The 23,304-nt window shown below is 38.6% G+C and overlaps 4 protein-coding genes and 1 long non-coding RNA gene across 5 annotated transcripts; 3 read left to right on the top strand and 2 right to left on the bottom strand.

Moving 5' to 3' along the window:
* LOC134208332 (uncharacterized) lies at positions 1–715 on the top strand. The gene is made up of 3 exons (XR_009978617.1): positions 1–236; positions 290–350; positions 409–715. It is a non-coding gene; the product is annotated as an uncharacterized LOC134208332 (long non-coding RNA).
* A 2,681-nt stretch (positions 716–3,396) lies between these two features.
* Positions 3,397–4,702, top strand: LOC134224960 (uncharacterized). The gene is made up of 2 exons (XM_062704653.1): positions 3,397–3,480; positions 3,544–4,702. The coding sequence occupies exon 2, from the start codon at positions 3,548–3,550 to the stop codon at positions 4,700–4,702; it is 1,155 nt and encodes a 384-aa protein (XP_062560637.1). The 5' UTR covers positions 3,397–3,480; positions 3,544–3,547.
* Positions 4,654–6,082, bottom strand: LOC134224963 (uncharacterized). Its single transcript, XM_062704664.1, has 2 exons — positions 5,466–6,082; positions 4,654–5,395 (listed from the first exon to the last, which is right to left on the bottom strand). The coding sequence occupies exons 1-2, from the start codon at positions 5,885–5,887 to the stop codon at positions 4,753–4,755; spliced, it is 1,065 nt and encodes a 354-aa protein (XP_062560648.1). The 5' UTR covers positions 5,888–6,082; the 3' UTR covers positions 4,654–4,752.
* Positions 6,083–6,206: 124 nt separating this feature from the next.
* LOC134224979 (small ribosomal subunit protein mS23-like) lies at positions 6,207–7,198 on the top strand. Its single transcript, XM_062704689.1, has 3 exons — positions 6,207–6,403; positions 6,468–6,629; positions 6,881–7,198. The coding sequence occupies exons 1-3, from the start codon at positions 6,360–6,362 to the stop codon at positions 7,173–7,175; spliced, it is 501 nt and encodes a 166-aa protein (XP_062560673.1). The 5' UTR covers positions 6,207–6,359; the 3' UTR covers positions 7,176–7,198.
* Positions 7,199–7,341: 143 nt separating this feature from the next.
* LOC134224971 (uncharacterized) lies at positions 7,342–9,555 on the bottom strand. The gene is made up of 5 exons (XM_062704675.1): positions 9,521–9,555; positions 9,089–9,141; positions 8,828–9,032; positions 8,598–8,739; positions 7,342–8,542 (listed from the first exon to the last, which is right to left on the bottom strand). The coding sequence occupies exons 2-5, from the start codon at positions 9,100–9,102 to the stop codon at positions 8,052–8,054; spliced, it is 852 nt and encodes a 283-aa protein (XP_062560659.1). The 5' UTR covers positions 9,103–9,141; positions 9,521–9,555; the 3' UTR covers positions 7,342–8,051.
* Between the last annotated feature and the right edge of the window lie 13,749 nt (positions 9,556–23,304).

Raw genomic sequence — 23,304 nt, 5'->3', positions numbered from 1 at the left:
CAAATGGATCGTCTAACAAGCTGTGACCTTTCAGTATACTGTCTGAGCATAATTACTTGTTCTCCATAGTTTTCAAGCATGTCACACATACGTTGAAACATCATACCGTTTCAGGTTAAACCTACTGCATCTGTTACAGTTATCAACATTAGTGTGCATGTGGGAATTTTCAGTCATTTTTTCGCTTGATTCAACTGCCATCTTTGTTTATATACAGACTGGTCGTGATGGAAAAAGTAAGTTTGTTTTTAATGTTATACTGAAATAAATTAATATTTTTAACTTTCAGAAACCCAAATCTTCCGTTCAACAGGAGCCCTCATAAAATACATCATGTAGCATGATTTTAGGTAAGAAATATAAAATGTTTAGCTTGATCACATTTAAGTTTCTTATAAATCTTTCTAGATGACTTCGGTGACCGGCGAAAAATTAAATGGAAATAATAAACCTTTTTCCGGAAGTTTCCGTTTTAAGAATAGAGGTGGATTCTACTACAGGATCTCAGCAGAGTCCTGTGACGGAGTGGCTTGATGCGGTAGTTATCGCGTCACTCAGCAGGTCAAACAGCGGTGCATGCTGAAGTGGACAAAAGAAGATCTGGAAATGACGGTGTGGATTACATTTTTTTTTCATCGAAGTATAATGATTCCAGTAATCTATTAAAATTGTGATTTTAATAAAAATGAGAAGAACTAATTACCTTTTTTCATTTTTCATTCCAAAAGTACTTATTTTTAATTTTGGCATAAACATAAAAGATGCAATAAACTATTTTTCCTTTATATTCTCCAAAAATTACTTCACAGTATGGGTTGCAGTTCAGCTTCTAGAAAAGGGATAATATTACAACTGCTTGGTACACTGAGAAAAATTCCATGGTAACGGTTACTATTTTGTAGACTACGCCATGTTTTTAAAACAACCACAAATTTTCAGTTAAATTAACCACACATTCGGACAAATTCACCACTGATTCAGTTGATGCAACAACATTCCACCAGGACCACAGTTGATTTTTACTGCGCGCATGGTAAAATCAAACGGGTTTGTTGTCTGCTGAAAATCGTCGGTGCGTATTCTTAAATTAACCCTCGGAATGGTAGTTTCGACCGCAACATTTTTTTGCGTGTATGAAGTTGAGCGAAAATTTTGTATGAGAAAATGGCCATTTTTTTATGGTAACGTAACTTAACAACCCATTCAACACATGGTGATTCGGCTAATAACCTTTTGTGATGAGGTCAAAACCATTTGACAGAATGTAAATGTATGGTTATTTTACATTAACAGAAAAGGTCGACAACAGTGAGAGATATCGTCTATGAATGGTTTAGAATTATGCGGGGAGTAGAGGGATATTTTGAAATCACTCCCATAAACAAAATCATTTTGCAGTTACTCGGCTGTCAAACATTTCCCACTCTTCGAATTTCTCTTTCCACGCTAAATGAGGGCGCACAAATGCGCTAGACTCTACATGACTTAACGTTTGTTTACATACATTCATGCTACAATCAGCTGCTGAATCTCAAGAAATTTCGTAACGAGTGCTTTTTAGTTGCATTCCTACTTATTTTCCACTCGAAATATAATGTGAGAATATTTGTTACAAAGGATACAAAACTCAAAAAAAGTTAATTTTTATTTTTTCACCAAATAATAACAATACTTCTCAATATTAGATCAGAAACGAACATAACCACAATCTTCAATGTTTGGCTCCGGCACAATAGCAAATTTTGGCTTCAGTTTGACAACCAAATCGATTCTATCCGCACCACCCAGGTTTGACTACCCTTTTAAATCTTACATAATAACCAACCTAACAGATAATTCGGATAACTTTGTAGAAGGGCCACTTTTCAACTCTAACGGATTCAGAAATATTTAACCTAACAGGTAATTTCTCATACACTAGCGCCGCTATGCGTATGAATTCCAAACTAAACTAGTCATAAATGTTATGGCTACCCGAACAACTTTGTAGGAGACAAAATCTTTCTAAGTTTTATAGATCTCGAGATATCCACCTCACTAAATTATTGCATATAAGCTAGCGCCACCTAGCAGATGTGTGTCTAGCTAATCTGATAATCACAAAATGCATATATGCACATATTTATATCACCGACGAACCGACGTGTCACTAGCGCTCTCTGATTGTCCCACACTTTTTAACGGCCATTCGCTTTTGCCGGCGATCGCTCCTGTCAAATGAGCTAAGACACAACTCCGCTGCAATGTTAATACACGCAGTTTGGTGGCTGAGCTACGAAAACTTCGCGAGCCATTATGGTGGTGGCACTAGTGTTCGATGATTTTTCATCATGGCGTCGTGGGCAGCAAATTTGAATTATTTTCCATGGGGTGACACGTCGGTTCGTCGGTGTTTATATTACAAAAGTTGGAGCGCGTTCTGAAAGATTTGAAAATAAATAATATTTTTTTCCTGATTTTATTTATTTCCGTGTTTGCCTCAATAGCAACCGGATATTCACCACCGGTGCGAAGCATGATTGCATTTCAACAACCTTGATAGAAACAACCGGTGCGAGAACAAGTGCATAAATAAAATATGAACGCATTTCGTTCCTATAGACGAATCCAAGTAAAAATAAGAAGAAGACACACGACGGTGTTAACTTTGACAGATCCTACAGCTCAGCATAGGGAGATCATTTTAAAATGCTTATAATAAATTCTAGACAAAATGTAATTAAAATCTGATTGATGTATGATACGGAAAAAGTTCCGAACTGTATGATAGATACGTTTTTGGAAAAAATCAAAAAATTGAGATAAGCTTCCAGATATGTAATTCGGAACTTTTTCCGTACCGTACATCAATCAGATTTTAATTACATTTTGTCTAGAATTTATTATAAGCATTTTAAAATGATCTCCCTATGCTGAGCTGTAGGATCTGTCAAAGTTAACACCGTCGTGTGTCTTCTTCTTATTTTTACTTGGATTCGTCTATATTTACTAGACACTCATTTGGATACACATCGGTAGGGGTAAAAGATATTTTAGTTACTAGATAAAGATTGTCGCTGTCGTCGCTGTCCGGAACATCTTTTGCTGGCGAGGATAGGGGAGCTAAATGTCAAAGAAGGAAAATCCATACGATTTGACAGGTATGTACCACACATGTTTCGGACAGCAGAACAAAGGGAACAGTAGCGACAATCTTCATCTAGTATTGTCAGATTCATTGAAACTTGCACGCCGTGTTGCAAATCACATAACTTGGTTGAACCGTCGCATCAGGGTTGCAAGATCGTTTATCAGATTTGAAGTAAGAATTAAAAAAACGTATAGATGATTGTTATCATTTCCCTGGTATTGGCAACACTTGCTTTGATGCTGCGCCACCAAAACAAACAGAAATGTCATCAATTCAAGTCGATTTTCTGTGAACTATTTTTATGTATAAGAAAAAGAGACCGATTTCCGATTTGCAGATTAAAATCACGGGTAAATTTCAACATGAATTCTCTTGCATTTGTAAATTTATTTATTCATTGAATTTTGGTATAGTGAAATGGATCAAGAGGACGACAATTCTGATGAGTGGCAAGCCGTGGAAGAAGAGTACCTAATAGACGAATCGCTGCCAGGAAGTGATAAGGATCCCTTCATCATAGACGACTGTCAGGACGACGATAAAAACGGATCCGCGATATGTGAAAACAGTACGGACCTGTTTTGTACCCAGCACGATTCGACGATCGATGGTTCGGGCCAAGAGGAAAGCAAAGTTGTGGAAAAATCAGTGAAAAAAAAGTTTTTCTTTCTTGCGAATTATGTGCTGAAAAAGTATCCGCGGCAGAAAACTGGTGTATGTATCAACGAGAAAACGAATGTTCCTGAGACCGTTTCTGGAGATAGCCTCTCTGAAGTGCAAGAGTGCATCTGGAATTATGTTAAACCTCATCTGTGCCGGGAAATCGATGTACACGAAGCGAACGGAATTAAAGTGTCTTGGTCAGTAAAGGATCAACCAGACATTCGTGACATCCATAAATTTGTTTACCTGAGAGATTCAAAGCGGAAAAATATTATTAAAATGGACCAGTTGGGAGAAGGAAAAATCATGCTAAATTGGAGAGAAAAGGTTATAAACGTATTCGCATTTGCATATTCACTATCCATCAGTTCCGTGGCGGTCTGGGAAGAAGTAAACAAGTGTCTACTACAACCTAAGGATACGGACAGAGCTGGAGCACCAAGCAATATTATCCTTGAAGAACTGGTTCAGGAGTTGAAGTCTAAAAACTCCCATTTGAAAAGCCACGACTCTGGATGGATTCAGTGGGCCAATTGGATTTATGCATCACCAGCACACATGCAGGTAGAATTGATGACGCAGCTACCACCCACAGAATTAAGGACTATGTTCTGGTCTCTTCCTGTGTCCGAAGGAAGCCGAGCAGAATGCATTCGTGAAGGTATGATTATTGCACAGAATATTGTGGATAACCTAACTCCAAGTGTTCAAACTTTGTTCGAGCAGTCAGAAAAGCTGACTAACTTTGCTCTAGAAGTAAAACTATTGGCTCAAGGTTTGAAAGACAAATTGAACATGTGCAATGATATGTTGAAAGGTATGCAAAGCGCCACGACGCCACAAGAGTCGATTTTAAGCAAACGGTTGAGCGAAGAGGTTGGAGATATGATGGATTTTGATCATAGTTAACTGAAATAAAGTTTGAATGAAAAATAAAACAAATTATTCTTTCTCATAATTTATTTGCCTATTTCGAATCCAAAATCATTGAGAGACTGATCGAGGCCGATATTGGGATCAAAATGGCCTCCATGAACATATCCACATTTGTGAAAGAGTTTCGTACAAGAGTAATTTCTAAATTTAACGAAAGTCTCCGTTATTGTCACAGATAATGGTTTCTTACTGTTTTCGGTGTAGTGTCTTTTAAGATATTTTTTACAAATTCCAAAAATTACCTCAATCGGGTTAAACATTGGGCAATATGCAGGTAAAAATATCGGTAGTATTCCCAATGATCGCAAATACAATATGATGTTTCTATCACAATGTATTCGTGCACCGTCCATTACCCAGATGGAGTGTCGTCCTGGATACGTCTCTGCCATTCCACTCTGAATCGCAAACTTCCGAATACACTCGAAAAACTTCTTACGTGTGAATGTTCCTTCCGTTCTGTATGACTCCAGCACTCCGGTTTGTCCCAAGAAACATAAATAAGATTCACGTGGGCGACGGTTAAACTCACCACGATAAATGATTTTTTGGCCTTTCACCCCATATCCGTAATTCCGTAGCATGTCTCGGGAATCGAAAGAAACTTCATCAATGAAAACAATTTGATGTAATTCCCACTTGAATGCATCCAGCTCATCGGCATACCTGAAACCGATGATTAAAAGACAAATCCATTGAGTACTTGTTATTGCCTATTCAGAATAAGAAGACATACCTGAGTATATCAGCCTTTCGGATTTGAATCGCTCGCCGCTCATTTTTTTTACAGGTAAGTCCAGCGGATTTCAAAATGCGGATAACCGAAGCAGCACTTATAGATGTTTTAAAATGGTTCAGGAAACGACTACGTGCTTCATCTATGAAAATCACCGGTTTCTTATAGTAAAGATCCAATAGCCATTGTCGCTGTTCAACACCAAATCGCCGATAAACCTGCTTTCGGAGCTTCCGTGAAAAAAACCCGTCTCGTTCATATTTGCGTATCCAACTGCATACGATGGACTTGGATTTTCCGAACGTCTTTGCTAAGGCTGCACGATTCATTCCAAGGAAATAATACGCGTACAAGCAATGGTACACTGTATTCACGCTCGCATGTCTATTTTTTACGCGATGAATTATGTCTTCGTGAGGCATTTTTCTTTGTTACATAATTTCAATCAAGCACTGAACGGTTTGGATACATTCTGAATATTTATTTACTTGAGAACCGGCCAGAAAAACAAAAACAACACTACAAGATGTTTACAAATTTTTGACAGATAGCACACCGCGGTCTATGCTTAGACCGCGGTTGTTCCTTTCATCTGGCATAGACCGCGTGAAGTTTTGTGCAAACCACCCAATAACTAAAATATCTTTTGTATAGGGGTCGTCTCGAGATTTTATCACAGTTGATCGTATATTTTTTATGAGTTTTCAGTTTGACATTTCTCTTTCATTCTCAAAAAATATCAAAAAGAAAAAGTACAAAACCGTCAAAACACTTTCGTAATCGTGTCGTGGGTACATGAGGGAGTATTTTGGAAGTTTTGTTAATTTAGTAAAACTTTATAAACCACATAAGTGCTAAATTCTTCGTATTGAAGCAATTTAGTTTCCTCTGAAAATGGCTAGTAGTCGTTTGGAAAAAATCGGAACCATTGTCACCAGGTAAGGGAACAATCCATTTGCCGACGATATAGGATTGCATTATTCACACAATCTCGCATACCAGAACCCAGGGACTGTTACGCTCCGGTGCCATGAAATGGGATGACCGACCCCTCTGGTACGACGTGGTGCAAGCATTTCCACCCAAAGAGGAACCCCGTTTCGATCGCCCTCCTTCGAATATTTCTGTTAGGCCGGTTTTCTACGCCGAGGATACCGTTCGTGCGTGAGTATTGCAGGGCTGGTAAGGAAAGCCTAATTTGTTGTTTGTAATTGGGTACTTTTTAGTTTGACAAAACAAAATTAAAAAGTAGCTTAAATTTAAAAGGCAATGACTCAAAAACGCGTTGGCGTTCCATTTTCGAGCGACCAATTAGGCACTTAAGTTAAGATAGCTAGTTAAAACTGAAGCATTGCCGTTTGAACGGGGTTTGTCGGTTTCTTAAATATCATAAATAATAATTTACAATCCCACAGGAAGTTTCACAAGCAGCAGAACCGATACCTAACGAATCTTTCCGACGCGCGAAATAAGACCGCTTCGCAGCATTTTATTGCGATTTATAATCAGTTACAACAACAAGGAGCGCTAGATGAGGAGAAAGTATTCGAAACGGCCCAGGAAATGCTGGATGAAAAATTGGGACAGCTAAAACTAGAAAAAACTGCGGATTCGACAGCACAGGAGCAACAGCCATCAACTATTGCAGCCAAGCATGTTGAGACGAAACCAGCCAAAACTGTTCAATTGCAAGACATTTTCAAGGAATAAATGGTTACCTTAGTTGCTAGTTATGACGGTAGGGTAATTGTTAGGAGCAATAATTTTCCGAATTCCTTGTCCAATGTAATATAACTAATCAAAAATAATTTAAATGAGATGCGCAGTTACAAAGTCCTCAGGTTTCAACAAAGTCGAAGTGCTTTTTCCACCTGGCTGCTACCATTATCAAGTGTATTAGCAAATTACACTCTTGATCATTGCGCTTAAGACTTCCGCAAATCAATTCTATCCATGTTTTTCGTGCTGGCTTCTCTTTCAATGGAGGATTTATTTCTTGTTAATCCGTTCTCCGTTAAATCGGATAACAGGCATTACCATCCGACTCCTGGCAGTGTTTTTCTCGTCCGATACTCGCTGATACTTCTAACCAAATCAACTACATATTTCGTTGCCGTCGTTGGACAATGCCTGACACTTTTTGTTGTAGTCATTGCATTGTGGATATTCTCCAACTACTCTCGGCGACACCAGATCCGTTTGTATCTTCTATCATCTCGTCCAGCTTTTGGCGATACTGTTCAGGAACTGCTTAAACTGCCCAGAATTTCATATTGAAACACATCGTTCTGTTACTTCATACCTGATAATCAATGTTCACAAACGTTACCCCAAATGACTCCATCCTTCGCAATATAGAGTGACGATTGTTCTCACTTAAATCAACCGTGTAGCTCAAATGGAACCCTACCTTTTTCTTCTTTTTGCTCGATAAGTTTTATGGAATAAATTTGAATACCTATTGGAATGGGTTAGATGTGGATTAGATTTTGATCTATCTATTCAAAGATTCAGTTCGTGATTAATGTTTGCACTGTCAAATTATAAAAATTGGGTGGTTTTAAAATATCGAACCAACCTATACATTCAATCAGACTCATCGTCGTTCGCCGCGCGTTTTAATTCTAGTTCCAGTTTACGGCATTCCAACATTTGGGCGCGGAGTTTTAGCTCGTCCTGCTTAATTTTCTCCATCGTTTCCAGGTGTTTTCGTTTGAATTCAAATTTTTGTTTTTGCAACTTTAACGATTCTCGCATATATTGGACTTGCTGATTGCTGTTTTCTACTAACACTTCCAGCAATTCGTTTTGTTGTTCGAGCAGTGTTTTCTGGTCGGCATCACGAACAACTGGAGAATTGTTTGCTTTTCGAATCTTGCCGGGACTTTCTTGCGGGTTGATCAGTGGGTCGGGACAATCGGGATTTCCTGTACCAAGTGGTTTTGTTATGTTTTCTTCTGATATTTGTGATTCCAAAGAACAACGTGATTCTTCTTTTACAATGATATCGGAGGTCGAAGTATCGTTATCTTGATTTTCATCGAACGACGATTCTGGTGATGCGACGAAGGATGTACCTAGAAAATTGATTTTGGTATTAATAGGCCTTCACTTTCGTGGTATCGAATCTACCTTGATGGTTTTCATTTTTATTCCACCCTAGGATTTTGCCAACCGCTAACTCATGACTCTGTAGATTGCTCGCACGATTGACTCGAACTACATTCTCAGGATCATGTCTTTTTTTCACTTTAAGTCTGAGATCATTCCACACCTGAAATAAAAAAAAAGAATACAGTCTTCCTCAATAGTTCATTGTTCATTCTTTCTACTGTTAGTAAAAGATCCAGTTGGAAACAAACCTTTTGCCACACTAGGATACTGCGATTAGGTGGTCCAATGTCGTTCAGTCGTTGCGCCAAATCAATCCAAACGCTTTTACACTGCTCGCGTGCATAGGGATTACCATCAACATGTTTGACTCCCATTGCCACAACGGGATACTTCTGCATCGTGCTGACCATCATATTGAATTGCTCTTTAGTTGTCCTCGGACCTCTCTGTGATCTAAACAAACCGTAAATAGTAATAAATGTGCAGTATGCTGTAGATTACCAACTCACTTTTTGTTCTCCATGATTTCAGTTTGTTGCTGTTGTATCTGCGGAATTTTCAACTTTATTTTTACAAATGAGAATCTAAAAAACTCAATAATAATGGATATCAGATATCCAGATTCTAACAGACCCTATAGAAGACAGTAGGGCCGAATAAAACACGCACACACACTTGACTGCTCTCGTCTGGTTGAGTGAACCAGGAAAACATTGAAACAAGATATCAAACGTTTTGAATTCCTTCAATATTTTGGGCTCGTACTCACTCACGTCCATCGATCGATCTTTTTCTTCAATAATCAAAGCATTGTCGAAAGTTTTCGATCACTTGGAGTCTTTGCTTTAAAATGATATTGTTGATAATGCAAGCCTATAGGCAGAATATCCATAATAATATTATGCAGATACGCAAGCTATCTCTCATTTTTCTCTGTTTACCGGCCCGGCTGAATTAATTATTAGTCTCTCGCCGAAAATTCGGCACCAACATTTCAAAAGGGCGAAACTGCTTTTGTAAACAAGAGCTTCTCACGTCGCTGGTGGGCTAATTTGAGCCCACCCACGCAATCCAGCGCCATGCAATGAAAGAAGAGGATCCACTGCTTCCATCAGTGGTGTTGGATTGCGTGGGTGGGCTCAAATTACCCACCAGCGACGTGAGAAGCTCTTGTTTACAAAAGCAGTTTCGCCCTTTTGAAATGTTGGTGCCGCTCACGAACACGGACGCATGATTTGTGGTTGAAAATAGTCCCACTTGATTTTTGCTTTTCTCGTATACAAAGTATACGTAAAGGCTATAGGATCACTCCAAAACCGAACTTTTGATAGAAGGCTCGGAGACCCATAGTGTTATATACCAATCGACTCAGCTCGACGAATTGAGGTGATGTCTGTATGTGTGTGTACAAAAATGTGAGACACACTTTTTGGTACTTATCATTATTAGATTTGCTCGCAACCAATCGACGCGGATTGCGGTCTAGTTGTTTCCTACTGAAAATTGGCCCGATCGGTCATTGCGTTCCAAAGTTATTGAAAAAACATTGTTTTTCTGCCAAGGGATCCCCACGTGAAAATTTTTGTTTGCCAAAAACGAAAAAAATTTTTTTTCGAAGATTGAAGTAATGTATTCAAATGACCGCAAATCCATATGAATTGATGGAAACAGTAAAATCTATCCCCCGAAAGTGCTATTTCGACGTTTCTTATTTGTTTTTCTTATTTTTTTTAATGCGCGAGAAAAGCACCACCAACGCTAGGTGGATTGATCTGGATTTTTTTCTTTTCTGCTGGTATGGCACAGACCTGTTTGGTCCATATTTGCCAAGTGTCATATTGAACTATATTGAATAAGGTTATGAAACATTTAAAATTACCGTTTCGCGATTAAAACTTTTTGATTGCTTTCTTAATGAATATGGTTCGTATTCCGTCTGCAACAGTAGAATCGGATAAATATTGAAGTGATTGCATTGAAACTCGTTCAAACATTGATCCTTGCTTCACTGATAAATCATTTGTAGACTTGTGGTTATTCGGATTTAATTCTTGTTCCTCGTATCTAAAACTGTTCCGAATTCAGACTCCCGTTTATTCACATGTCCCTCTTCCTTTCTCTTCTACCCAACTCCCCCTCTCTCTCCTCGTTCCCGTGTTGCCAGTCCTATCAGAATAGTTCTTTCCCTTCTCTTTTTGGAGTATATCGAAGTCTCGCACAGCTTCATCATCCAGTTTAACGGGAATATGTGGCAGTCTGCTTCTGATCCGACTTCCGAACATCAATTTCGAAGGTGATTCGATTTATACAAATCATTTGACAAAACAGTTTTGTCATTTGGAAGGATTTCCAATCTTGAATTACACGCATGTAGTTCCTCGAATCTTGATAGGTTCTAATAACGCTCATCTATTGGTGTCTTCGAGAAGTAGAGAAGGCCAGATTGGAGTACCTGTTGCTGTTAAGTGTCGTCTTGGATGGCCCATATTTGAAAGCGGCACCAAGGATTTGCACCAACTGGTCAAGTCATATTTTGCTGCTGACGCTGTCGGCACTGAAATCTGTCGCCCTGAATCAGACGAGGAAAAGCGTGCTAAAGGTATTTTGGAAGCTACAACCGTACGGGTATCCAACCGTTATGAAACCGGTCTACTATGGCGCTATGACGAATTCGAGTTTTCAAATTGTTTCGAAATGGCTCTCCGTAGATTGCAGTGCCTGGAAAGAAAATTGAGCAAAGATGAGAATCTCTACAACAACGTTCGAAATCAAATGTTGGAGTATCAGCGTAAGGGATATGCGCACAAAGCTTCACCAGCTGAAGTGGAAAAAATGAATCCAAAACGAATGTGGTTGCTGCCATTGGGAGTCGTGGTAAACCCTAAGAAGCCAAAAAAGTACGTCTAATCTGGGATGCTAGTGCTACTGTTGATAATGTCAGTTTGAATTGTATGCTATTGAAAGGATCAGATTTGTTGACTCCATTGCCAGCGGTTCTGGGTCGTTTCGTTTAGCGATCTGTAGCTGTCGTGGAGGACATACAAGAAATGTATCATTAGTTCTACATCAGAGATCAAGATAAATCAGCACAATGTTTCCTTTTCCGAAAATCATCGAAGGAGAAACCGGATATCTTCGTCATGGATGAGGCAACTTTTGGTTCGTGTTGTTCTCCGAGCTCCGCGCAGTTAATTAAAAATAGAATGCAAATAAACATGCTGAGATCTTTCCACGAGCCGTTGACGCCATATTAAGAAGCCATTACGTCGATGATCTTCTTGAGAGCTGTGATACCGTTGAAGAAGCCGTGGACTTGATTCTTCAAGTAAAGAAGGTACATGCGGCAGGAGGATTCCACATAAGGAATTTGACAAAACACGACACCTTCCATCCACTCATGCGGCAAAACTTCCTCCTCCCAAATCTTGGTAATGGCCCAGTGCAGCGCTCTAGCCAGTGTCTCACCACCGTGTTTAAACAGCTCTCCTGGTAGTTGGTCAGCCCCAGGGGCTATGTTGTTCTTCAGCCGGCCAATCTCCTCCTGGATTTCCTGGAGATCCGGAGACAATCAGCTTTTTAAAAAAAGTTAAACAGAGCCCATTGTCAAATCCCACCATATCCTATAGGCAAGCCCTAAAACTCGCAGCGGCCATGGAAAGGGTAATCAATCGCTTGGACATTATTCGCTGCCTCCATTTATGGGTGTTGTCATCGTTAAACTTAGACTAAAGAGGTTTTCCATAAGTGAACCATAGATCTCCTTACATGAATTATGATTGTATCATAAAGAGATCTATGGAGTGAAAATAAAAAATAGCTTTTTTTCATCACAAATCCCAGATTTGATTCATCCCATTAGCGCAGCTTGAGCTATCTGCAATAAAAATGGAAGTGTTGATTGTTGTCGATTGTGTGATAACTCCATTAGCAAAAACATGAAACACGAAACAAAAATTATACTCATCATAACCGGGATCGATGTGAAAAGGTAAGTGCCTTTGATAACACGTGTTATCTAATTGTAAATCAGTGTTTTCAGTGAGGTAATTGGTGATTTAGATGGTTGCTGGTCGGAAGGTATATTTCTTGTTTTACTCCTCCAGTGTGTAGGTATGTGGTATTTCCGATGCTTTCATTACGGGCAGTTTGAGTAATATTTTCGTTTGGTCCTGCATTTTTCTGATGAGGAATTTACGACTTCTTGAACATTTAAGTCGTATAGAAGGTGTTCGAGCTCATTGAATATGAATAGGGATTCAGAAGAATTTTTGATTTTCAGTGCCTTGTTCTACAACGATTTTTGGATACAATGTTTCGGATGTAGGTATTTTTTAGAATGTCGAGCGAAATCATGCCACGTCATACTTGAAGTTTAACATTGTAAAAGTTATCCACTCCAAAAAACTTCAGTTTTTTGTGTGTGTTCCAACTTCAGTGATTTCAAAATGTATAGTAAGGTACACCGGGGCAAGTTGAAACGGTTTTTTCAAAGTTGAACTTTGAAGTGCTATAAAAAAATCACTTTTTAATAAATTTTGAATCCGTTTTCGGTGTTTGCTAGTTCGGGCCAAAGATTATATATAAAAAATAAGCAACATCACCAAACTTTTTTATAAATATTTTGTATATTGAAATTACCATTTTATGTGCATCGTTTCAACTTGCCCCGCGTATCGGGGCTAGTTGAAACACTGCGCTACATGCATAGATAAGCTATTTTTTCCGTATTAAAATCACAATATAAGTACTCAGTGCGACTCAAGATGCACGAGGTTGTAAAGGTGACTAAATTCGCATAAGAGTCCCATGTAATTTTTTGATGATTTTGATTTTCTTTCTAGAAACTAGCTTAAAATTGTCTCCTGTTTAAGAAAAACTGATAGCATAGTAGGCTTTGTTCTAACAATTTTAAAACCAAATCCCAAACTCGCATTAAAGTCACATTCCAGATATTGATATTCTTTTATTCAAAAAATAAACTTAAATATGGTCCATTCAATTGTCTCATATCAATATATAGTTACGCGTGAACCTTTCCGATCAACCAGCAAGGTCAGCATAACCGCCCTTGCTAAGACATCATCGCGCCACCGAGTCACCACGCCACCAAGTCACCGTTGTTACCAAGTGTAGTCAGCAGTTTTGGAGGAGTTCGACCCCGTTGGCCAGGTATTGCAGCGTAGACAGATTTAATTAATAAATAGGGTTCGATCAGAAAACGGACAGTTAGTCTTTATTCAGAGTAGGAAGTGTTAGTTACAATTAGATCTTAAGTAGTGAAACCATATTAATGTAATTAAAAGTGAATAAAGTTATTTTTTTTATAATAAACAGTCTGTGAGACTTATAATTGGCGCAGGCGTTCGGAAGTGGCTGGATTGGATCTTTGTGATGAAAAAGTGGAATAGTTGCGATTAGTAACCGTGATTGAAGTGATTCCGTGGTAAGTATTCCAAAATACTTGAAACATCCGAAGCACCACAGGGAAGCTTTATCATCAAAAGTGAACCGCTTAGGACTTGAGGATCCCCGCAGTGAACACTTGGAGAACCAACACCGTCCAGCCGGGACTACGCACAACGACAGCATAAAATCGTGAGTAATTTTATTTAATTATCCTCATTCAGTACAACTCAACCGCAAAGCGGGCATCAGTGTGTGATATTTTTATAAACATTCACGTCGTTAGTTTGTACTACCAGATAGGCAAACTAAGAGAAGCGAATCAACACTTTACGTGGGCTTCTTGGCAAGTAAGAGAGAAGCGAATCAACACTTTTAGTGGGCTCCTTGACTACTTCACAAACAGAGATTTTTCTTTGTCCCCCTCACATACGCATTTGACTGTGGTTTTCAGTGGTTTAATTTGATGCCAAAAACCAAGTCAGCGTTAAAAGAAGTTCGAGCGCTGCTCAAAAAGGTACAAATTAAAATTACCGACAGTAGCTCAGACTCAGAAGCTTCCAGTTTAGATTCTGGTGAATTCTCTCATATCCCAGTTGAAGAGACCCCAGATATCTGCTCTCTAACTTTAGAAAACATTACGATGGAACAGATTTCCGCCCAGATGAGTAACCTTAGTCAAATGATGCAACAGTTAATGGAACGGCAAGATCTGCAACAACTGGCTATTAACTCATTATCATTGAACCAGCCAAACGTCGCTGCAACGCCGCAACAAAATAGAGGAACGATGGAAGACTTCTTTAAGCTTCCTGATCCAATTAAAGTCATTCCAAAATTCGATGGTAGCCGAAAGCAGTTGACTGCTTGGCTCACAACGGTCGAAAACACTTTAGAAATTTTTAAACCCCTAGTAACACCAAATCAGTTTGCCATCTATGTGTCTGCTGTAATACACAAAATAGAAGGCAAAGCTAAAGATATAATTTGTCTTGCGGAAACCCTCAGACATTCGAGGAAATTCAAGAAATTTTAACCAACGCTCTTGGCGACAGGCAGGAGCTAACATTTTACAAGAGCCAACTTTGGCAAAACAAAATGATGGACACCATGTCCATCCATAAATACTATTCAAGGTGTAAGGAGATTACGCAAAATATCAAGACTTTGGCTAAGCAGAAACAGAAGTACAAGGATAACTGGGATGCGATCAACGCATTTATTGAGGAAGATGCCCTAGCCGCATTTCTTGCCGGGTTGAAAGAGCCGTACTTTGGTTACGCTCAGGCCGCTTGCCCAGAGGACATGGAAGCTGCCTATGCTTTTGTTTGTAAATTTAGATCGAAAGAGGCTACCGCTTCCAATATGGAACAACTTCCAACAAGAAATAGACAGAAACACAAGAACTTCAGAAACGATGAGAAAAAAGAACAGACCGAAAGACAAGACAGGCAAGACAGAAAATTTGAAAATAAGGAATCAACTCAACCTATGGATATAGGTTCAACAAGATCGAAATTGACTCTTAATAGGAAACAATTATACAATACTGAAATCGCGGAACCAGATAAATCCTCAGAATCAGAATCAGAAGACGAAAACATTGACCTAAATTTTTGCTGGACTCAGCAAAAAGTAAGAGAAACTTGAACTACCTACCATACTTGACCAGTAAAAACTCACAAACAGGACAGACCATTAGACTTTTAATAGATACAGGGGCCAATAAAAATGTTATACGTCCCGGTATAATCACAAACATAACCACGACGAAAGACACCAGAATAAAGAATATTTCAGGAAACCACAGAATTAATAAGAAAGGAAAGGCAAACCTAATTGACGATCGATGGTATTATCGGTTCTGAATTTTTGGCAAAATGTAAAGCTACAATCGATTACAATAAGGAAATCCTTATCATCAATAACCAAAAGATACAGTTTGACAAGTATTTCCCCGCTAGAAGATTATATTCACACACCCTCGAAATTAATACATCAAAAGATGGAGATTGGATTGTCCCTACCTTTCAGAAACTGCACAGATCGATAGTAATTGAACCAGGACTTTATAATTCCACCAACAAAAAATCCATAGTTAAAGTAATTAGTAACAAAAACTCAGTTGATCCATTAGTGAACGGATATTTTGACCTTAAAGTAAATAATTTTGAAACGATAACACCCGTTGATTTAGAACCATGCTCTTCAATTGACAAAGACACACTATCTAAAATAATACGTACCGAACACTTATCACCACTTGAAAAGGATAGACTCTTCGAAACGATTCTGAAAAATCAAAGCGTACTTTTGAAACCAAGGGAAAAATTGACTGCAACATCTATTATAAAACATCAAATCGCTACCACTGATGATGCCCTCGTCTATACAAAATCTTATCGATATCCACATGCTTACAAAAAAGACGTCGAAGAACAGATACAGGAACTTTTGGATAATGGTATAATTCGTCATAGTACTAGTCCATACTCATCTCCTATTTGGGTAGTCCCAAAGAAGAAAGATGCCTCCGGAAAACAGAAAATTAGAGTCGTCATCGACTACAGAAAGCTGAATGATAAAACGATTAGTGATAAATTTCCAATACCACAAATTGAGGAAATATTAGACAGCCTAGGAAAGTCCATCTACTTTACCACATTAGATCTGAAATCAGGTTTCCACCAGATTGAAATGGATCCAGCACACCAACCTAAAACAGCATTTTCCACCAGTTTAGGTCATTTTGAATTTACTAGGATGCCGTTTGGCTTAAAGAATGCACCCGCCACTTCTCAGCGGGCAATGAATAACATACTTTGCGAATACATAGGAACTATCTGTTTCGTATATCTAGATGACATTATAATTATCGGAAAAGACTTGAAAACCCACTTGGAAAATCTTTCAAAAATTCTTAATAGACTAGCATCATTCAATTTGAAAATCCAATTGGATAAATGCGAGTTCATGCGCAGAGAAACTAAATTTCTAGGTCACGTTATCTCTGAGGACGGTATTAAGCCTGATCCAGAAAAAATACAAAAGATTTTAGATTGGAAACTTCCTCAAACACCAAAACAAATTAAGCAATTTTTAGGGTTATCAGGATATTACAGACGGTTCGTCAAAGATTATTCAAAGCTCACTAAGCCTATGACAAAGTTTTTAAAAAAGAATCAGACTGTTAACACTGATGACACTGATTACCAAACTTCTTTTGAAAAATTGAAAAACATTATTGCGTCCGACCAAATCATGGCGTACCCAGACTTTAAATTGCCCTTTATCCTAACAACAGACGCTAGTAATTATGCTATTGGCGCTGTTTTATCCCAAATTCAAGAAAATGTGGAAAGGCCAATCGCTTTCACAAGCAGAACTCTAACCAAAAGTGAAATCAACTACAGCACCATTGAAAAAGAAGCACTTGCCATCGTATGGGGAGTGAACAAGTTCAACGCATTTCTTCATGGTAATCAGTTCACTCTTTTCACGGACCATAAACCTTTGCAGTACATCAAAAACTGCAACAAAAATTCTAGGATTCTGAACTGGAGAATGGCATTAGAAAACTATGACTATACTATTAAATACAAACAAGGTAAAACAAACGTCGTCGCCGACGCTTTGAGCAGAAAATTAGAAGACAATTTAGAAATGAATTTCAATAACATACTTCCCCCCATTCCAGAAGATGAACCACAGGATAACCAAAGCAACCCATCCAACTCGGAAGAAGATGATGTTGATACTATCCATTCAGCGGAAACATCAGATGACTATTTCATCCACTGCACGGAGCGGCCTATAAACTACTATAGAAATCAAATTATTTTCAGGATCTCCTGAATCTGTACTGACATTACTGAAACCCTTTTGAACATTTTCGACGAATAATAATATGCAGACAAAACTTCGACGAAAATACCGTTACAGATATTTTAAAGAAATACCATAATGGAAAGCAATCCGCTATCCTGGCACCCGAGAATCTACTACCAACAATTCAGGAATCTTATAGAAAAACTTCAACGAGACCGGACACTTCGTAATTACACAATTACAAGTTGAAGACGTTACAAACAAAGAACGACAAGACGCCATAATCAATAAAGAACACGAACGCGCTCATCGTGGTGTGAACGAAGTAGAAAACCAAATTAAACGTAGTTATTTTTTCCCAAAATGACCTCGAAAATCAAAATAGTAACTAAAACTTGTAAAATTTGCAACACCCACAAGTATGAAAGGAAGCCTTATAACATAAAGCTTTCTCCGAGACCAATTTGCGACAGACCCTTCGATAGAATACATATGGACATTTTCCAAATAGACAAACACAATTTCCTATCCTTTGTAGACTCATTTTCCAAACACGCTCAAATGATCCCAATGCAGACGAAAAACTTGATCGACGTTAAGAACGCCCTTGCACAATATTTTACATCGTTCGGAATACCCAGACAAATCATTACGGATCACGAAACTATTTTCAGATCCATTGATCTCAAAAACTATTTAGACCATTTGCACATAGAATTGAAATACGCGTCATGCTCTGAATCAAACGGACAAGTAGAGAAAACTCACTCAACAATTATTGAAATAGTAAACACCAACAAATACAAATTTCCAGATCTTAGTACTACAGCTATCGTTCTGTTAGCCATTTCTCTTTATAACTCTTCAGTTCATTCAGTTACTAAGTTTACCCCAAATGAAATTATATTCAATAATAACAATATTGGAGAGCCAAATTCAATTCGCAATAATTCAGAAGAACTATTTGAAAAAGTTAAGGCTAACTTAGAGAAAGGTAAACAAGTTCAGGTTAATAGGGAAGATCCTCCAGAAATTCCAGAAAACCAAGATGTATTTTTGATTCCAAATATTAGAAAGAAATTGGATCCTAGAGCAAAAAGCCACGACAGCACACGATATAAAGGAAAAACTTTTAAAAATAACAGAAACGTGAAAAGACATAAAAGTAAAATCAAACGTATTAGGAAATAAAACTCATAATCCGATTCTTCTTTTTCTGATTTCGTTACAGCATTCGAGCGTTAGTCACCTCTAATTATTCAGAAGACACAAAGTAAAAATGTACACGAAGTTAATACTATTTTCGATTATTTTGAATGCAAATTGTCAGCACTTGGAAATCAAAAATTTAAATCATGATCCTCTTTTATTGCTACATGTTCGAAATTGTTATATTCAAACAGGTATTGTTAAAGTGATACATCCGATAAATTTGACTGTGTTAGAAGAAAACGTGAATTTATTATTAGATATCTCAAGGAAAATAGATAGAACCCTTCCAATGTCGAATTTAATTGCGCGGAAAAGTAGGCAACTGTTAGACAACTTATATCAGCTAAAACCCCTGCAGAAAACTCGCAGACAGAAGAGATGGGACTCCGTCGGGACAGCTTGGAAGTGGATCGCAGGTAGTCCAGACGCAGAGGACTTAAGAATCATTAACAACACCTTCAACGAGTTAATCAACGAGACCAACAAGCAGATACAGATCAACCATGTTATAAACGAAAGGATTACGAAAATCTCGGACACAGTGAATACATTGATCGATCATCATACAACTTTGAACACCATACTACTGAAGGATATAGACGCAATAATCTTACTTCTATCCATGGACGCAACAAACAATATTCTCGAAGACATCGAAGACGCCATTCTACGAGCCCGAGTTTCATTACCGAACAGCAAGCTACTAACAATCAAGGAAATTTTTTTGATAGAATCTATTCTCAACAAACAAGGAATTGCGACAAGGTTTCCTGAAGACGCACTTAACTATGCCACCCCGAAAATAGCCAGTACCAATGAGATGATGCTCTACATTCTAGAACTTCCACAGACGAATGGAGATTGTAAGATTTTCGAAATTTTACCATTGATCACAAATAACACGGTTCTAACGAACACCCCAACTACGTGATCAAGTCTAACAAGAAGCTTTTACAACAAACCATCCAGAAAACACCGTTCAGCAACTACACGAAGCAAAACCATTCATCGACTCTTGTGTATACCCGATAATTATGGGAATGGTAAGCCATTGCAACGCAACAACTACAAATCAAACGAATCTTCAACTCTTATCAGGAAATAGAGTACTCGTAAACAACGCAGTGAACCTGAATTTAACCACGAATTGCGGACCGCATGATAGAGCATTAACAGGAAATTATCTTATAGTTTTCATCAATTGCACCATCAAAATTGACAACCAGACATTCATCTCCAAAGAGATAACCATACAAACAAATCATTTGGAAGGAATACTCCCAGGATTGCTTATCAACAAGACTATCATCAGTCAATCAAACTTTTCAACGTTAACTTGGCAAACGTTGAGCAACAGAAAACGGATTGATCACGTACAACTCAAACAATTCGAGCATAGAAGATGGCTTTTGAATTTTCTTCGGTTTTTCACACTCCACTGTTTTAACATTGGCAATAGCAATTATCTGTCTTTACAGGAAACGAGTCGTCTTTAAGATTCATTACCCTCACACCAACGACAAAGCAACCAGAATTGAGAAAACTTCTAAGAATTCTACAAAATTGTCCGAGGACGTCCAATCTTACCCCCCGGAGGAGTTACGCGTGAACCTTTCCGATCAACCAGCAAGGTCAGCATAACCGCCCTTGCTAAGACATCATCGCGCCACCGAGTCACCACGCCACCAAGTCACCGTTGTTACCAAGTGTAGTCAGCAGTTTTGGAGGAGTTCGACCCCGTTGGCCAGGTATTGCAGCGTAGACAGATTTAATTAATAAATAGGGTTCGATCAGAAAACGGACAGTTAGTCTTTATTCAGAGTAGGAAGTGTTAGTTACAATTAGATCTTAAGTAGTGAAACCATATTAATGTAATTAAAAGTGAATAAAGTTATTTTTTTTTATAATAAACAGTCTGTGAGACTTATAATTATATACCGTGGGACATCGAAATCCGTACTCTAGACTAGACTATAGAAATCGAATGCAAATGAAACGTTTGTCATTGACAAGGGAACATTAAGGCTTCTACTTTTGAAGTGTTTCACATTTACACATAAAAACTACAAAAAAACATGAGAAAATTATGAATTAAGTCAACTACTCCTGAATCGAAATCCGTCCACCGCGCCCGGATTTTGAATCAAAGGATCATAATCCGTACAGCTATTTTTAAACTAAATATTTAATTTGAAGCAGACTGATTAAACAAACTATTATTGTAAATAGTTCAATACGCACCTTGAAAAGCGATCCCTTCGTTTTGTAGTCCACTTATCTTTTGTAATGATTCGCAATTAGCAATTAAAAAACAGTTACTTCTGGTGTAATTATGCTCTACCTGTAGAACAATGGCGGTAGAAACTCCACGTTTGGTGGGTGGCAACTTGTTTTTGATTTTTGTTGATTTAATTTCAAAGCCTACTTTCCATTTCATTGCCTTAAAAGCTTACTATCAAGTATCTGAATTTTAGAAGAAAAACATTGCGAGGGAGACGTTTTAAATCGTTGTTTCAACTTGCCCCGCACCACACATTTCTATTTGCCCCGATGGGTTTAAATTGCGGAGCAATTTCAAACGACCGAAATACAAAAATTAAAACGGATCTCCCATCGATTTTTCATAATCATTATGTTTGTTCAACATTGAATGATTACCTACCGTGAAAATTTAAGGAAAGCACTCTTCCAAACATCATTTTGAGACCTGTTTTATTGGCACGTCAAAAAGTTGGTTAAAATTTTGCAAAGGGCGAAAAATAAACATAGGCAGGAATTGCGTTTTTGTAGCTGCAATCTTCCGGGAATGGCAGTCAGAAGGTGCGTTCAGGGGAGTAGTTTGTTGTAAAAAATAATCAGGGCATTGGGTCATTTCCGATCCAAATTACAGCTTCCGTTTCAACTTACCCCGCATTTCAACTTGCCCCGGTGTACCTTATTTGATGTGCTATATAATTGTATCTATATTGCAATATGTGGTGAAATGTTCGTTGGAAGCTAATATTTGTTTATGAAAACCCTTGTGAAAACCAATAGGCGAATAAAGGTTGCACGAAGAAATATGATGATATTTGAAAAAAATGCCCCGGGAAAGCATTCGGATAAATTTCTAAAGCTTTTCTCAAAAATTTTTGAAGCAATTTAACTAATAACAGTAGTACGGGGTTGAACTTTTCATATAGGTACATTGTACATACTGTGTATAATATGCAATATCACAAAATAAAATTGAAAATCGAAAAAACGGACCGGAACAATCGGCGAAGATCACCGCGACTAAAAGGGACTAGCGATTGGAAACTCAATTCGTGGAACGCATACACGCATAGGTACTTGCCGATGTGCTCAAGAAACATGGATTCTGAATCGTAGCGCTGCAGTGCAGGAGGTTTGTTAGAGGGGATCAATGGTGTGAACGTTTAGAGGTAATCATACCATCTACCAGAGCTGTGGCAACACACACGAGCTGAGAACAGCTTTCAAAGTGATGGGCGGTATGCAAAGGCGCGTGATCGGTTGGTGGCCGATCAATAAGAGAATGTGCAGGTTGAGGATCAAAGGCTGGCTCTTCAACTTTAGCATAATCAAGCTTGCCAGACTGATCAAAGCAACGGTGGATGCAAAACAGTGTGAAGATTTCGAGCGAACACTCCAGTTCGTTCGAATAGCGACGGGACTAAGACAAGGTGATGGGCTTCCGTGCCTGTGCCGGCGCAGAGCCGGGTGTTTCAGCCGGGGTACGATTTTCAACAGATCCAGTCAATTTATTTGTTTCGTGGATGACATGGACATTGTCGGCCGAACATTTGCAAAGGTGGCAGAATTCTAAACCCGCTTGAAACGTGAAGCAACAAAAGCTGGATTGACTGGTGGTGAATGCACCGAAGACAAAACACATGCTAGTGGACGGTACCGAGCGCGACAGAGCCCGCCTGGGAAGCAGTGTTACGATAGACGGGGACGGTTACGATTACGATAGACCTTCGAGGTGGCTGATGAATTCGTCTACCTTGGATCCTTGCTGACGGCTGATAATAATGTTATACGTGAAATTCGAAGGCGTATCATCTGTGGAAGTCGGGCCTACTACGGGCTCCCCAAGCAACTGCGGTCAAAAAAGATTTACCACCGCACCAAATATGCCATGTACAAAACGCTGATATGACCGGACTACGGACATGAAACTTGGACAACCAGGAGCATCTTTAGCGGTGTGCAAGAAGATGGTGTGTGGCGGCGAAGGATGAACAACGAGCCCACCCAGCTCTATGGCGCAGCAGCC

This window comes from Armigeres subalbatus, chromosome 1, assembly GCF_024139115.2.
Source record: "Armigeres subalbatus isolate Guangzhou_Male chromosome 1, GZ_Asu_2, whole genome shotgun sequence".
Taxonomy (NCBI): Eukaryota; Metazoa; Arthropoda; class Insecta; order Diptera; family Culicidae; genus Armigeres; species Armigeres subalbatus.
Note: the sequence above shows the minus strand (reverse complement) of the source record. Positions and strands in the feature narration are given on the sequence as shown.